Below are 16015 nucleotides of genomic sequence, written 5' to 3' on the forward strand. Positions count from 1 at the left end.
TTGATCTGCAACATTGTTTGGAGCTTGCTGACTTTCTTCGTGCTATGATCTCTTTGTGCACATAGTCAACTCTACCTCCAATTTGACTCCTCTGTTTGCCTCGTTGATTCATACCATGTGACCAAATTCTTCCTCGATCAGTTCCGGTCGAATCGGCTCCGTTACTGTGTCCTCATTGTGCTCTTGTTCATTGTCCTACCGACGACATTCCCTTTCGTAAGAGTCGAGCTTTAGTGCAAGTGTTATTTGTTGGTCATCATATTCCTCCAACAACTTCCGGATTTATGCCTTGTGTCGCATTGTGAACTCACCGATGTGGGCGAGGCGATATTTCAAAGCGCTCATTTTCGTCTTTATATCTTCTTGCCAAGTTGTGTGGGAATCATTCTCCAACAGTATTTTTGCTTTGGCCACTATGAGTGCATTCCTCACCTGTTCATACTTCTCGATGAGTTGTTGGTACCGGTCATTCATCTCGTCTTAGTAGGCTTCAAACACAACTCAGTGTGTGTTTGATATATCTCTCCTTGTGTGGTAAGGGCAACTTGGAGTTCATAAATCATACATTATTTTTTGTTAAAATGCATCTTGAGATGCATAAGTTGGCTATTGAGGTGGTCGATTTCCTCCTCTGATTGAAATGTGCCCTAAAGTTTAACCTGGAACTCGTCCAACCGATATTGTGCCTGTCGGAGTCGATCCTTCATGTTTTGCACTTTGGTCTCCGCTTCTTCTATTCTCTTATTGGCACGTTCAATTAACTTCTCCTTCTCATGTAGTTGATCCCATAACTGCCTGTCGGGTACATGTGGGATCTTCGTTTCTTCGTTTTGAAGATGTTCCTCCGCCACCTTTAATGCCGATTCGATTTGTTGTAACCAAGATGTTAATTCTTCATTGGCTTTCTGCTGCTGACCATTCCACATGCATATGTTCGGACGTCGTTGTGGTATGCTTGCAGACTTCGACTATCTCCTTGGCCTCTCGAGTTGTCTTGACCAATTCTTGATGGGTTTCGACCAAAGCTGTATTCAAAGGAGGCATCTGAATTGCCATCCCTTTATTCCTAATGTCGCATTGTCAACCGATACATTGCAACTCTCGTTCCTCCTCCGACTCTAGTGCACCTAACATTGCACACTCTTGTGGTATTGTGCCAATTGATCCGAAGCAAACTGTAGGCGCTTAGCTAACCAGTCCACCAGCTCGTGTGATGTGCCAAAATGTAGTATGGCCGCAATTTCATGAGCCACTAGTGGTATGTCTGGTATCCCTAGGACCTCATTCGGGGATATCTCCAACGCTTTTCCCCGCTCCATAGTTCCTCTTGGAACATATTCAACTGGTTCGACAATCGTTGTTGGTCCGTCTTTCTGTTGTTGGTCACTCTCACACACACACACACACACACACACACACACACACACACACACACACACACACACACACACACACACAGAGGAGTAGCAGGAGAGGGTGCGGGTTTGTACATGAACTTGCGATGCATGTGAAAGTGTGTCCCTCGGTTATTCTTTCGACTAACTTGGTTTCCATGGGATGGGGGGGGGTGTCCATTTTTTGCTTGTTTAAAAGCCTTTCTAGGCCAAACCCAAAACTGTAAATAATTGAAACAGAGAAGCTCAGCAATGTCTCTCTGTTGCCATGGAGTGCGAAGCTCCTTCCTTCTTCGCTGCCATGGAAGGGGAGAAGAGCCAGAAAAAGGTGGAAGAGGAGGAGGGAGACGACGAAGACATGAAGCGATGCCTCCAGGGTTGTTTCCCTCGCAAATTGGTCCCCGAAAGATCTTCCTCCTCTGATCTTCCTCATCCCATTCCTTCTTCTCCTTCCTCGATCCGTCCACTCCCGTACCTTCACGTAGATTCTTATCTCTTTGGCCTCTCAGGACAGGCTGAAGGTTTCGGTTTCCAGGCCATTGGTGGCCTCCATGGACAGATCTACCATGTCACCAGCTTAGCTGGTATGTCTCCTAACCTTAATGACTGTTATGTGTAGAAATTCAGAGACATGAAAATGGAAATGACGATGACAATGACAATGGCAATGAAAATGACAATGCCAACGACAATGGCAATGAAGAAGAACCAGGAGGTAGGAAGAAAATTAAATCGTTTTTACATCCGAGGAAATTCTTGAAGGCTTAATTTGCTCATTCAAATCACGAAGCCAGTAGTAGAAGAATAAAGTAATTATTTTATGTCCAATGAAAACTTTGAAGACTAAATCTACTCCTTCAAATTTCAAAGAATTTGATGAACAAAGAAGGAAAGGATTCATTTTACATCCCATAATGCCTTCAAGTCTAAACTTGCTCAATTAAATCATAGAAACAGAAAAGAAAATCACACTAATGACATGCTTACAGTAATTCCTTGGAGGTTAAATTTGTTCATTGAAATTGTGATGAGTTATCTCATCTTGCTAAATTTCAGAAAAGATCTATTGGGCAAATGCCAACTTTGCTCACTTACAGTACCTGGGTTTTTTGGTAAAGGCTGTGCTTTTTCCCATTAGGATCAGTATCGGATCAGCAATATGTCAGGTCTAATTGTGATGGCTGTATATAATATTTTCGATCCTAGCTGCAAAATAAACATCATTTTAGTTTTAAAAGCTTTGAATAGCAAACCCATGAATCATGTCCATGAGAACGAGTATCAGATGTGTAATTGGCTTTCTTACTACCTGCATTATGCAATAGCTAGTAGACATTGCCTTCCCTTATCATCTTTAAGCCAGAGGGTGCTTCAAGTCTTTTTATTGGTTTGATTTACTTGCACTAATATAGTTCAAGTTAACTTAAATACAAGGAAGAAAGGTATGAAGCTAAAACTCCTTGATCACTCAGACAAGGAAGACAACAAAATGAAAAAAACATGTAGACATCTTTATGGCTTATCACATATGCTAATTGATTGAAATAGATAGATAAAATTAACAAAAAATATAGTCTATTTTATAACTGTCTGACATCATCATGATCTGAGAATCTTTATCTCAGGAGGATGAAGAAGAGTTTACAATGTCTGTGTATCATGAATCATGTAAACATCTTTTTGGCTTATCACATATGCTAATTCATTGAAATAGGTAGATACAATCAACAAAAAATATAGTTGATTTTATAACTGTGTGACATCATCATGATCTGAGACTCTTTATGTCAGGAGGATGAAGAAAAGTTTAAGATACACTCCTTACATTTGGATTGATTGTGATCACAATTTACTCTTTTCCCATTTGTAATTGTGTACAATCAGGGGAAAGATGGTGAAACCAAAATCTAAAAAGAATGAACCAGAAAAGAGAGCCAAAAGCAAAGGAAAATGAATAAATCTATAAAATCGGAAAAATTCAGCCATGGGAAAAAATCACAAACAAAATTATTGATGCTGATAAACAGCTATTGTCCTTAATAAAATGGCTCAAAGCATCCATTTTATGCAACTTTGACTTACAGGTTGTGAAGTATTTGAATGAAGATAGGTATCAACCATACATTACCCTTCCTTATCACTTGCTGTATGCAATGTCTGAGTGGATATCTATTTATTTCACCACCTCTACGAATATTATGGCCATTTACAAGTTTCTTCATATAATATTCTTTCTCACTAGTTTTGTAATGAAAACTCAAATATCTCTACAAAGTTTACAGTTATTTTGAGTGCTAAAATTGATGTCCCAATCATGTGTTTCATGCACTCATGTTAATGAGACATAGCAAGGCAATCAAATTATATTTATCCAATATTGCAGATGATGGTGATGGAAGCCTTCGAATGGCGTGCAAGTCCAAAAAGCCACTCTGGATTGTATTCGACGTGTCTGGTGTTATAATGCTTTCATCTGCCATCAAAGTTCAGTCTTTCAAAACCATTGATGGGCGAGGCCAAAGGGTAAAGTTGATGGGAAACGGTCTACAGCTGCGAGAATGTGAACATGTCATCATTTGTAATCTAGAATTTGAAGGCGGACGGGGTCATGATGTGGATGGAATTCAATTGAAACCTAATTCCAAGCATGTATGGATTGATCGCTGCAGTCTATCTGATTATGATGATGGACTTATTGACATAACAAGACAATGCACAGACATAACAGTTTCAAGGTGACCACGTTAACTATTGTTTTTCCCCCACTTTAATTCTGTTTTTTCTCTTGACAACAGGGATTTCAAATTTCTGCATTTAATGCCTCATATGGTACTAAGGTTATGCCTGTAGGATCTTTTGTCATTCACTTTGTTTTGGAGATGTAACATGCACCCATCATTTGATTGTCTGGAACCTGGGGCTTCTCTGTTATTCTGTTCATTTCAATAATTGCTAGTAACATTCTCAACAGATGACTACTGATAGATATTGTACATGTAAAGAACTTTGCTAATCATAAGCCCAAGTTCTGAGTTCTATGGTGAGTTTCTGTTGCCACATGCAATGTACGTGAATGCATATGAGTCAATTGTGGTGTGCACATATGCATGTGAATATCACTGACCTACAAATGAATAGTCATGTAGATGTTTGTGATGTTAAGAGGTTTTTACTATATGGAAATGCAATATTGTAGGATTATCCAGTGGCTGCATAGGAAAAGTTTTAGTAAGTTAAGAAATTGGAATGTTAATTCAGCTGTTGTTTTCTGAAGGTGTTACTTCTACAATCATGACAAGACTATGTTAATAGGAGCAGATCCATCTCATGTTGGTGATCGATGCATCAGGGTGACTATCCATCACTGTTTCTTTGATGGTACACGCCAACGCCATCCACGTGTACGGTTTGGAAAAGTGCATCTGTACAACAACTATACTCGAAATTGGGGTATTTACGCAGTATGCGCCAGTGTAGAAGCACAGGTAACTAGCTACCGTTGATGGTAACTCTTTGATAGGATTTCAAACATAGTTTCTGCTGATATTTTATGGGATTTGCATTGCTTGATTCCTCTGTGATGGAAAATTCTAACATCTTTTGTGCTGCTACCCAATGGTATTTTACATTTCTTGATCCTACTCTTTGATGTGATCATAGACATATTTGACACTGATATTTTTCTTATGACATTGAATGCTTTTTGGGGCAGATTTTATCTCAATGCAATGTCTATGAGGCTGGCAAAAACAAGAAGGCTTTCGAGTACTATTTTGAAAAAGTAAGAATGCATTTGTTCATTTAAGCAACCTTTTTAAGAAAGAAGGCCTTTTGAGTCTGTCATGAAAACCTAATAATAATCTGGAAGCTTCTTATACTCATTGAAAGAATCGATCTCTCGATGCATTTTGCACAGGCAAGTGATAAGGAAGTGCAGGATTCAGGTAGTATTTGCTCGCAAGGTGACATTTTCTTGAATGGTGCCGTTGGAGTCGAAAGAAACCCCGAGACAGTTTTCAGGGCTGAAGCACACTCCCTGAAAAGCACAATAATTTCGGCACACGATCTGGCACCAGCGGTACAAACAATAGTGGGATGGCAGAATGTTCCAAGGCCACCTCACCAGATTGCATGATTACAAGAAGTGTAAGAGCCATATTCCATTACATTTATGATCTAACTCAAATATTATATCAAAACAGACATAGTTTATGGATAATTCAACATGTATGCACACACACATACATGTTGATTTATGCATAAAACATGTGTTTTAATATAACCCACAGGCTCACACACACACACACACATATTGGGAAAACCTAAGAAATTCACCTGAATTCTTTATTTCGTCAAATGCCCCTTTAGTTATTGTTATTTCTTGAAGTCAGTCAACCCCCATCTCAACCAACTGTATGCTGTATTCGACATTATTTGGTCAATTCACCCACCCTTTTTTCTCTATAATGTGTGTTGTTTGGGCAATTATATGGTGAATTCACTGTCTTTCTATCTTTGGGAGGATTAACCAGTGGCATTCGGGGAAATACTGAAAGCATTTTGCGAAATAAAGAAAGAAATAGGGGTATTTAGGGATTCTTTCATCACAAACACCCACATGCATGTGTATGTGTCTGACACACATGTTTTGATTTTTAATCAGTTTAGCAACTTTGTTCTCTCAGAAGTTATGAAAAGTCAAAAAACTTGGATTTTCATGAATATGAAGGATTGTAAGAGCATTAACCAATCTCCTTTTTAGGTAAAAAAATAAAAACATTTAAAAACTGGGTATTAAAAACATTTTGTATTTTATTTGTTTCTTAATCTTGGTGAATTTGACGTGGCTCTAAAACTCGGAAGTGTCGCAACTTGATTATTATATAGGTATTTTGATGTTGGGGAAAGAGTGAAGATATTTTCTTTTCATTCATTCTTCTCAAATAAAGAGGTAACGCCTGTTTTCTCAAACAATATTAATAGAAAAGAAAAAAGTCATTGCTCAAAAATTGTTATGCAATATAGATGCACATAAGAAAAAGCAATGAAATATTAATAAGCGTGTTGGCCCTATACGTTAAAGAGATTGATTGGCATTGCTCGGTTGGGAGATATGGTATAATCATTGTAATGTCTTGATGTGTGAGTTGTGACTTGCACTTCATGCTACATGTACAAACATCAATTCCATGTTTTCAATGTCGGGTTAGGAGGCATTTGTTAACCATTGCAGACTAATTTGACCGATTGATTGTAAACTACAAATTAATAGAAAATGGAATGCATGTTTCAACATTTTTACATGCACGAATGTCAGTTCTCATCAACTTGGGGTTAGGGGGCATTTATTTCTTGCTATAGACTAATTTGACCTGATGAGAGTAATTGAATTACTAATAGGAGATAGAAGGCATGCTTCAAAATTTTCACCCAAAGTAAAATCATTTGGGTTCATTCTCCACTATTGCATGGAATGAAGCGCATTGTATAATGCTTTATGCATCCAATTTTTACAGAACTCTGTGAGTGCATTTTACTGTGCCTATGATACATACATAATTGGGTATATTTTATGTTCTTCATCAAATTTTCAAAATCTTATTTAACTAACATTGGGGCTGTTATGAGAACCACATTGCTTTTTAAAAGGGAGTACTATTTGTTCTCATGCATTGTATGGTGGGCAGAATGACACTTTCAATGCTGTAAAGTCTTATGTGGGGGCAAAATTGTTTTGTGCATGAGCTTAAACTAAGAAATATATATATTTATAGTGGATGCGACATCAATATCGTTATTGGATATTCCAATCCAGATACTTAAATGTTCCAAAGCACATTCCTCTTGTCATGTTGATCACGTAGCCTACTTGAGTCTAAACTACTATGTACAATAGCATAATATTTACATTATGCTTTACCATGTAATGTCTACTTTGATGAAAGGGTCTAGGATAATATAAAAAGGTATGTGATGACAATGTAAGGAAATAAAAAGGGTCTAGCATATGCCATCAACAAGATACGAACCTTTCACATGCCACATGGCTTCATATTCTCCTTAGTTTTAATCATTATCATTTACACACACACACACCTAATTTCAATGGTAACACCTATTTTTGTGACCACATGCCTTGCAATGCAATGTTGGCGTCAATTTTTTATAAAATAGGTCATGTGCAAGAGTGTCTCAGATGTATGTTCTCATGAAAATTGTCAATGTTTGTGTCACGCTTTGGATGTGCCTTCAATTTGTTGCTCGAAAATTCTCAATGTTTGTGCCACGCTTTGGATGTGCCTTCAATTTGTTGCTTGAAAATTCTCAATGTTTGTGCCACGCTTTGGATGTGCCTTCAATTTGTTGCTCTTATCATCGCGTGTTCTAATGCTCTGATTGACTATATAATTAATAAAGATTTAGAATTGCCAACCAACTTTCCCTTTTCTTTTTCATGACATTTGATTTATAGAGGAGCTCTTGCAAAAGTCTTTCATTTCACCCTTCTATAGAAAGTGCAATATCTAGGAATAAGCCCACATCCTTCCATGACATTTTTTTTCATGTATACATTTTATTTCATGTTATGCAAAGATGTGGCCTCTTACAGAAATGTAGTAATTCGGTCTAAATGGTAGGTTCACAAGTTTAAGAAATAAAGAAGACTAATGGTAACTTCATAATGTACTCCTTCCCTTGGATGGGACACCAATGAAAACAGTACATATGGAATGAAAACTCTTGTACATGAAAGAAATTGCTTACACCAACTATAGAAGAATTCATTAATCCAAGAATGCACATTCACTATCCAATGTTGATTCATGTAATTAGCAGTTAATGTTAGCCAAAGTAGCATTGTCGATTGCCAATAGTGTACAACAATTGTTGTCATACAATAATTATTCTCACACTCATATTAAAAGTAATACAAAAACTACCCTAGTTATGCATGTGTGGCCCTTGGGACACTAGAACGAAATTGCACACGTGTCCAACTTCAAGAGCCACAAATAAAGTTGTTCCTTTTTTACGTCATTGTCATATCTGCACTTGTATATGGGACAAAATCTGGGATAAAAGACTTCATTATATTCGAAGACAAAACACAAAAAATATAATTACAATGTTGCTCATCATATTGCTATGATGTATAATATGAGCAAAGCCTCAACACCCCTTGTGGCTAAAGCTATATTCTTGATAGTGACTTTAATACCAAAATAGAGGAACCTTCCTTGTGATCTCACATCCTTGATGCAATTTGCACTCTCAAATGAGCACTTAGATTTGCAAGGTATAGACAAAGTACCACCTTTAACTATGGCCCCAATTTAGGGGTTCATGCATAAGAAGTTCATAAGTTGTCATACTAAGGCTAAACATATAGAAGATACAAGGTAAGTGCCCACAACTCCCCAAGGGTCACAACGATAACAAATTATCATTATGCGCTTTCTCCAACTAAGTTATTACCCTCTTCAAACTGATCCCAAACAAACAACCCACACAAATATAATGCACATATGATTAAAAAACAACATCACGATCGAAAAACTTGAGGTAATAATGAGGTAAAACTCTTTAAGCATTTTGAGACGAGTTTGAGATAAAGGTGGGTGGGGAAAACCGGAAGATGAGAACCCATTTCTCGTACTTTTAATAGTACCATAGCCTCTTAACACTCGAGGGATTCAAGTTGGTCTGTGGTTCCTAATGCAATAATGAGGATACGATGGTGACTCGGTGAGGTAAAAACTGTTTGAGCGCTGTGAAACGAATCAAGGGAAAGGCAGTGGGGAAGATTAGGGGAGACGAGAGCCCCATTTTCTCGTTACTTTCCAATGGTATTCTGGTACCCGAGAATGCGGATGTGGGCAGGGGGAGTTGTTGAGAGGAGGACATCACAGAAGAATGAGAATATACATACATAGTTGTATCTGTGTGTGTGTGTGTGTATTTGGCATATGGGTGTGGGTGTGGCCCCCCAAGGGCCACAACCATTCGATAGGTAGTGAGTTCCTTGCACCACCCAAACACAACAACAACAACAAAAAACATGAAGAAAAATGAAAGACATCATTAAACCGCCGCCAAATTTAGAGAAGGTCCTGCCAAATTTAGAGGCGGTTTTTTTAATTTAGTTTAGCGGTATTTACCGTGCCCCGCACTCCTCTCTCTCTCTCTCTTCAAGCAAACAATCACGCCCCCTTTTTCTTCTGTGTCTTCTTCTTCTTCATTTTCTTCTTCTTCTTCCATCCATCGCTCTCTCGCCCTCTCTCTCTCTGCGCCTCGCTCTCGCTATGGACTCTAATTCCTGCAGAAATAATCTCAATCACACCACGAATTCCCAATTCCTTCTTGCAGTCTCTGCGACCTCCACCGCCGGTTCTGGCCATGGAACCTTCCCCTCCTCCCCTCCTTACATTAGGCTCTCTAAATCATCCTCTTCTTCGACGCCTTCTGACAAGCAGTTGTGTTATCCTCATCGTCGGAGGCTTCCTCATCGAAATCGATGACGATGCAGACTCGGAGGACATGTTCATGATGGACATTCCTTCCCACATGCCTTCGTCCACCATGGATCCACATGAACCTGCCTCGCATTGGCAGGAGGCGGCGGCGATGGACACCTGCAGACCTAATAACCATTGCATCCATTCATATGTCCATACCTGCCCTAATTGTTCCACACCACCGGAGTCTGTGAATGCCTGCCCTAATCATTTCTTCGTCTTTTCTGCATCTCCTCAGGCGCACCCTGTAAATAACTCGATGCATTCACCATCCGAAACCTACTCCATAAATTCGATGGATTGTTCGATATCACCTGTACCTAACCCTAATTCCATCGATCCAACATCATTCGCAACCTGCCCTGTAAATACTACTACTGGTTCAATCTCCCCCACCACTCACCCTAATTCAATGGATTCATCATTGCTTGTCCACTCACACATTAATTCGAATGATACATCCTCAACTGGAATCCTCCCAAATCATCTGACCAATTTATCATCATCCTTGGACGCCGTCTTCCCTAATCGGAATTGGATTGATTCAACATTGCCGCCATCATCGGCTCTCCAACCTAGTAATTGGATGCATTCATCATCATTAAATTTGGTTGTTCACCCAAATCATCATTATTCGATCGATCCATCGTCCACATCGTCCATCCCCTGCACCGATTCGATTGCAGAAGTATCAATTCCCCATGCTCCTAACGATAAGCCGGCATCCGGCGATTTAATATTTGACCATGACATGAATCAAAGAGCGGGGTTTAACATTTCGAGCTTTGTCGTGCCGACCAATTGCTCGCACGAGGACCTCATCATTGGGCAGATATCTATTAGTGAGTACAAAGAGATGATAAGTCAAGGGAGGAAAGCAAGAAGCAAAAGGAAAAGGAAAGGGAGGAGGAGGAGGAGGAGAAGGAATAAGGAGAAGGAAGAAGATGAAGACATGGATGAGGTAAACCATGTTCAAGGCTTTGTTGTAAAGTGTGATAATGTTAATAATAGTGATCATAGTGTAGTACTAGGAGAATTTAGTGGCAAAGATACTCTAACAAGGAACCTCATGTGTCCCGGACCCGATCTCGATATGTTGTCCGTCGAGTCATCCCAACCCACAGTACCGAAGCATGCCCCTAAATCACACCAGAGCCATGTACCTGTCGTCGATGCCGGTATTGTGGACACTATCAATATTGTCAATGTTGATGACAATATTATTGGTTGTGTCGGTGAGAAGATCATCGGGCAATCTCCTGTGCCTCTGCCTCCTCCCGTGTTGCTCATGCTCAACAAAGATTTCATTGTCACTTCTCCCTTGAAGGAGAACCTCATGCTCACACTCGCCCTGACTGGTCATAAACGTACTGTTGGGGACAATGTTGAAGCATCGGACCATACTCCGTTCCGACAATATGACATGAAAAGACATATCCTAGTTGGGCAATTCAAGGCATTTTCGTCGTTCTTGCACTTCCGACTTGGGCATGATGCGATGAGGGTTCGCACTGAGAGCAATGCCGGTGGAACTTCTACAATATCGGAGGTAAATATTCGTTGCTTTACAATCAAGAAATGTATCACAAAGTTTTTAGAGGTTATATTGTTAGCATTACAAACAAAACACTAATGGATGTAATGAATACTTGAAGTGTTAAGAGGACAAGGGGCATTTATCATACATGCATACCTATATGTCTTGTGCTTTGCAACGTTTTTGTTTATATTTGAACTCCATAAAAAAATGGATAATGCATGCTTAGTTGTAACTTTTTACTGTTATATAAAGAGTTCAAATTTGAAATCCACTAAATGAAAACATGTAAGGTATTACTAGAACATGATGCACTACATCACCACATCGCGTTATGTAGGTTATAATGTCCTTTTTTGTCTCTTAATGGGCAAATTATGGAGGAGTACGATAGAAGGTCAAGGAGATAGGCGCCACAATCTCTTGAATTGTGAAAATTAGAGGACATGTGAGATGAGTTGAAGGAGTAGCTATGCCATGCCCATGTTTCCTTTGTGCTTTTGTATATATGAACTTATTAAATGATATTGGGTGTAGTCATTGTCTGTGGAGTACTTTGTAAGGAGGTTTGGAGCCAAAGACATTGTCACTGAGATGGAGGTGGAATATTGTGCATTCAATTGGAAAAAGGTAGATTACATATGTTCTCTCTATGGGCAACGAGTTGGGGTTTCAGTTACTCGGGCAATGTCATTTCCCGATCCCAAGGAATTCTCTACACAAATGGCTTACAGGCTTTTATATAAGAAGCTCTTTGGTTTGGTAAGCAATCAATGCAAACATTTAATGGGTACCATCTTGATGGTTTACATAAATAACAATGATGCATGTTGGTACTAATCTATATGCAAAATTCCTTAGGTGGTTGCCCGACATGGTGTATCGAAGCGACATTGTTTTTCTCAATGCATATTACATGTTTGGTGTGAAACCCAGCATAGTGCCCATATTATGCAACGAGAATATGACGGTACATAATTCTGGTGCCCAAAAATCAATTGATTTTATGTGTTTGAATGCAATACATATTGCCCTAAAGTCCTTCTAGTACCAACATGGAATCGTAATATAACTCCCACATTCCATAAGACTTGTGACGCACATGAATCTTTCATGATAATAAGACCAAACCTAAGAATACAAGTATAATTACTCAGCCTATACAGCCACCTAGTCTACTATTATTTGAAATAGAACCTCACTAATTGCAAATGTAAGCATAAAAGGAGTGGATACGTATCATCATTGACGAAATACTATTGACGAAACAATTTATTAATATAATACAGGAGTGTCTCGAGAATTGGATATTGCTGATGATGTGATAATGGTGTTGACAATTGCTGAAGGATGGCATGCAAGACCCATTTTTTACGAAAAACTCTTGAGGAATGCATGAATGCAAGTGAGGTAGTTCCCTCCAGTAAATCAATTTGGCAATGTTTATTGTATATAACCTTGGCATTGTTTCTTTTTGTGTGCTTTGATGTTGAACAACATGCATGACATATTGTGAATGTGGCATCGAAAGATGAACTTGTAAATTTATTTGTACATGGAGAGCATATATCATGCTCATTTGTTGTAAACAAAACTGACACAAGATGGTTAACTTGTAAATTTATTTGTATATGAAGAGCATATTGATGTTCTTTTGTTGTATAGAAAACCAATTATTTGGATGAACTTGTAAATTTATTTGTACATGGAGAGCATATTCATGCTCATTTGTTCTGAACAAAGTTGGTATAGATGGTCAACTTGGAAATTTATTTGTATATGAAGAGCATATTGATGGTCTTTTGTTGTATAGAAAACCAATTATTTGGCTTCATTGTAAAACAATACTCAAAATTGAGTGTTATACTCAAGAATGCCTTGGAATAAGCACGATCAAGCCTTGAATTCCTTTGAGATGTACTTTTGTTTGAAAATGTAGAAAAGATATGAACATATGTGCTCAATGTGTTATGAAGTGAAGCTAAAACTAACTATAGATTATATTATCAATGAGTATACTTGTTTATCAAATGCTCTTTGGTAACGTTCTAATAAAAAGGAAATAATGTGCACAATCAATCAATTTCTCCAAAGCTAGAAGTTTAACCTTAAGTATATTATAACTTGCTCAAATGTTTCTCTACTTAATACAATGTGGATTTTGCTATGGATTTGCTAGAAACTCCACTAGTAGTAATTGTCTTAAAGCTTAATCACTAAAACCGCCAAACCCCCCCAAATTCTCTCTTAAACGAATGTGACATTTTTGACAGTCTATGGAGGTAATCAAACAAGAACACCTTTCTCACGCCCCAATTGTAACATATATGTAAGGTGTCACTAATACCATAAGGTAAAGCTTTGACTCCGTAGGAAAAACCCCAAATTAATATTGCAACTAATGATGCTCAAAGTTGTGAAATATCAACCAAATGATTTTTGCAATTGGGCACATAGGCATTTTTGTATGCCATTCTACTCAAATACTATATAGAAAAAGTGTGTTTTTTCCATCTAAAAGTTGTTGGCATTTTGTTTTGAAGTCATTGCCAAAAGATAAAAATCGCCCACTAATGTATGTGTCATCAACACTTTCACATAGAATTGGAAGATGGTATTACTGTTGGGGGCAAGGCGTTAATGTTGAAGATCAGACAACGTCTGTGATGGTGAAGAACCTGCGTATGCGAGTTGACACTAGATACAGAGAGAGAGAGAGAGAGAGATACACAAAGAAATAGGATTTTATTTCTCAATAGCTAGAACTACAAGAATTACAACCAGCCACTACTAACAGGTTACAAAGTCACTTTATATAGTGATTGTCCTAGGGCAACTACCCTTTGTGCTATTTACAGAAATAGCCCGAACTTGGGATGTCCAAGGGAACAGTGTGAATACGACCATTATACACTCGTATTCGACACTCCCTTGTAATGGGCGTATACATGGGTTATCTAAAGAATTACAGGTATATATACAAGGTTTATTAGACAGATCGATTTTGTTAGAGTCGGCAAGATCCGAAGACAGAAGACCGAACCGGTCAAGTCGGAAGAGCTGAAGCCGATCCTCAGGGAACCGATGTCGGTGGTTCGAAACCGTCCTGTGTTGTGTGTCTGACTTTAACCGGACCGATTTTTCGTTACGCCCATCTGGTGCCGAAGGGACCGGAAATGATCTGCCGAAAGACACTTGGTCATTACATCTGCGACATTATCGGTTGTGGATATCTTCTCTAGACTGATTTTCCCTGAAATGATGCAGTGCCGAACGAAGTGATATCGAACGTCGATATGCTTGGAGGCGTTGTGGTGAACCGGGTTTTTTGACAAAGCAACAACACCCTGACTGTCGCTGTAGACAATTGGAGCCGAGTCAGAGTCGACCTGTCGAAACGTGTGTGCCAGCCGATCGAGCCGTAAGGCTTCTTTTGCCGCATCGGACGTAGCTACATATTCCGCTTTAGTCGTTGAGGTGGCTGTAAACTCCTGAAGTTTCGATTTCCACGAGATTGCTCCATTGCCGAATTTGAAACAGTATCCGGTTGTTGATTTCCAACTATCCACACAGCCGACGAAGTCCGAGTTGGTGTAACCAACTACACCTGAGGTTGAGTTCGGGCTGAAGAGAATGTCGTGGTCTTTTGGTCTTTTGTGCCAACTAGATATCTGAACATATGCTTGACTGCGTTCCAGTGCAATCGGTCAGGGTTGTGCATGAATCTGCTGAGGACTTGTTGAGAGACAAGCTCAACATCGGCCGGATCGGCTGAAGAAGCCGAGGACCGGATTGGTTGGGACCGATCGGTTAGGCCGAATGCGTAAACCGGTACGCAGACCGGTGCGTAGTTAGGGCCGGATCGGTGTGTAAACCGAGAGGCCGTTAGGAAAGATATTCCGTGAGGAATATATTTGGGAGTTAGTGTAGGAGCTCTTAGTGAGCATTGAAGTACTGTCTCTCCCGCGTATATTGCGTAAGCTCTCTCTCTCACTCTCTCTGTCTCTCCCGCGTATATTGCGTAAGCTCAAGCTCTCCATTAAACCTGAGTGTTCTTCCTTCTGTTCGGTCTTCATACTTGCTTCCGCACGCTACTTTCTACATGGTATCAGAGCGCGAGGGTTGAGAACCTCTTTGCAGCCGACACAACTTGACGAAGAAGAACAAGAAGGACGATGGATAGAGGCATGGCGAGCTCGCTTCCAACAGAGAAGCTCGACAGAACCAACTATGCGTCTTGGTCCTACAAGATGCACCAGTACCTGCTCGGGCACGACTATTGGAGTTATGTCGAAGGAGCTAATGACGCGGCACCCGAATCGACACACAGAGACTTCCCGTCGTGGGAGCAATCGGCGAGCAGGGTATTATACTGCTTCGCGTCGTGTGTGGGTGAATAGCTATTGAGCTATTTTCAGGATGCAAAGACGCTGAAGGGTGCGTGGGAAAATCTGAAGAAAATTTTCGCCGCGAGCACCACTGCCAGGAAGCTTCAGCTCCGACAGGAGTTGAGCAACCTACGACAACGCGACTTGTCGGTGGCGGACTATACCTCGAAGATCAAGGAT

At 39.6% G+C, this 16015-nt stretch overlaps 2 protein-coding genes across 4 annotated transcripts; both read left to right on the forward strand.

Annotated features, from left to right (window-relative positions):
• Positions 1-1698: 1698 nt before the first annotated feature.
• LOC147864485 (putative pectate lyase 21) lies at positions 1699-6689 on the forward strand. 2 transcript variants are annotated; one of them, XM_087320353.1, is made up of 6 exons: positions 1699-1978; positions 3778-4129; positions 4669-4879; positions 5107-5175; positions 5311-5540; positions 6282-6689. In XM_087320353.1, exons 1-5 carry the CDS (start codon positions 1753-1755, stop codon positions 5527-5529), a joined length of 1077 nt encoding a protein of 358 aa, XP_087176479.1. In that variant the 5' UTR covers positions 1699-1752; the 3' UTR covers positions 5530-5540; positions 6282-6689. The 2 variants fall into 2 exon arrangements, with proteins under 2 accessions (XP_087176479.1, XP_087176478.1); XM_087320352.1 differs by lacking the exon at positions 6282-6689 and having other exon boundaries at positions 1700-1978; positions 5311-5613.
• Positions 6690-9735: 3046 nt separating this feature from the next.
• On the forward strand, positions 9736-13099 carry LOC147864486 (uncharacterized). 2 transcript variants are annotated; one of them, XM_087320354.1, is made up of 4 exons: positions 9744-11459; positions 11985-12209; positions 12309-12417; positions 12737-13099. In XM_087320354.1, exons 1-4 carry the CDS (start codon positions 9792-9794, stop codon positions 12844-12846), a joined length of 2112 nt encoding a protein of 703 aa, XP_087176480.1. In that variant the 5' UTR covers positions 9744-9791; the 3' UTR covers positions 12847-13099. The 2 variants fall into 2 exon arrangements, with proteins under 2 accessions (XP_087176481.1, XP_087176480.1); XM_087320355.1 differs by lacking the exons at positions 11985-12209; positions 12309-12417 and having other exon boundaries at positions 9736-11459.
• Positions 13100-16015: the final 2916 nt, after the last annotated feature.

The sequence above is a fragment of the Azolla caroliniana genome, unplaced genomic scaffold, assembly GCF_043228905.1.
Source record: "Azolla caroliniana isolate FFs.n. ecotype wild unplaced genomic scaffold, voAzoCaro1.0.p SCAF_5, whole genome shotgun sequence".
NCBI lineage: Eukaryota > Viridiplantae > Streptophyta > Polypodiopsida > Salviniales > Salviniaceae > Azolla > Azolla caroliniana.

Coding starts and splice junctions, on each gene's coding strand:
- LOC147864485 (XM_087320353.1), top strand. CDS start 1,753: ATGAAGCGATGCCTCCAGGGTTGTTTCCCTCGCAAATTGGTCCCCGAA. Junction 1,979..3,777: donor CCATGTCACCAGCTTAGCTG/GTATGTCTCCTA, acceptor CCAATATTGCAG/ATGATGGTGATGGAAGCCTT. Junction 5,176..5,310: donor TCGAGTACTATTTTGAAAAA/GTAAGAATGCAT, acceptor CATTTTGCACAG/GCAAGTGATAAGGAAGTGCA.
- LOC147864486 (XM_087320354.1), top strand. CDS start 9,792: ATGGAACCTTCCCCTCCTCCCCTCCTTACATTAGGCTCTCTAAATCAT. Junction 11,460..11,984: donor GAACTTCTACAATATCGGAG/GTAAATATTCGT, acceptor TATTGGGTGTAG/TCATTGTCTGTGGAGTACTT. Junction 12,418..12,736: donor TATGCAACGAGAATATGACG/GTACATAATTCT, acceptor AATATAATACAG/GAGTGTCTCGAGAATTGGAT.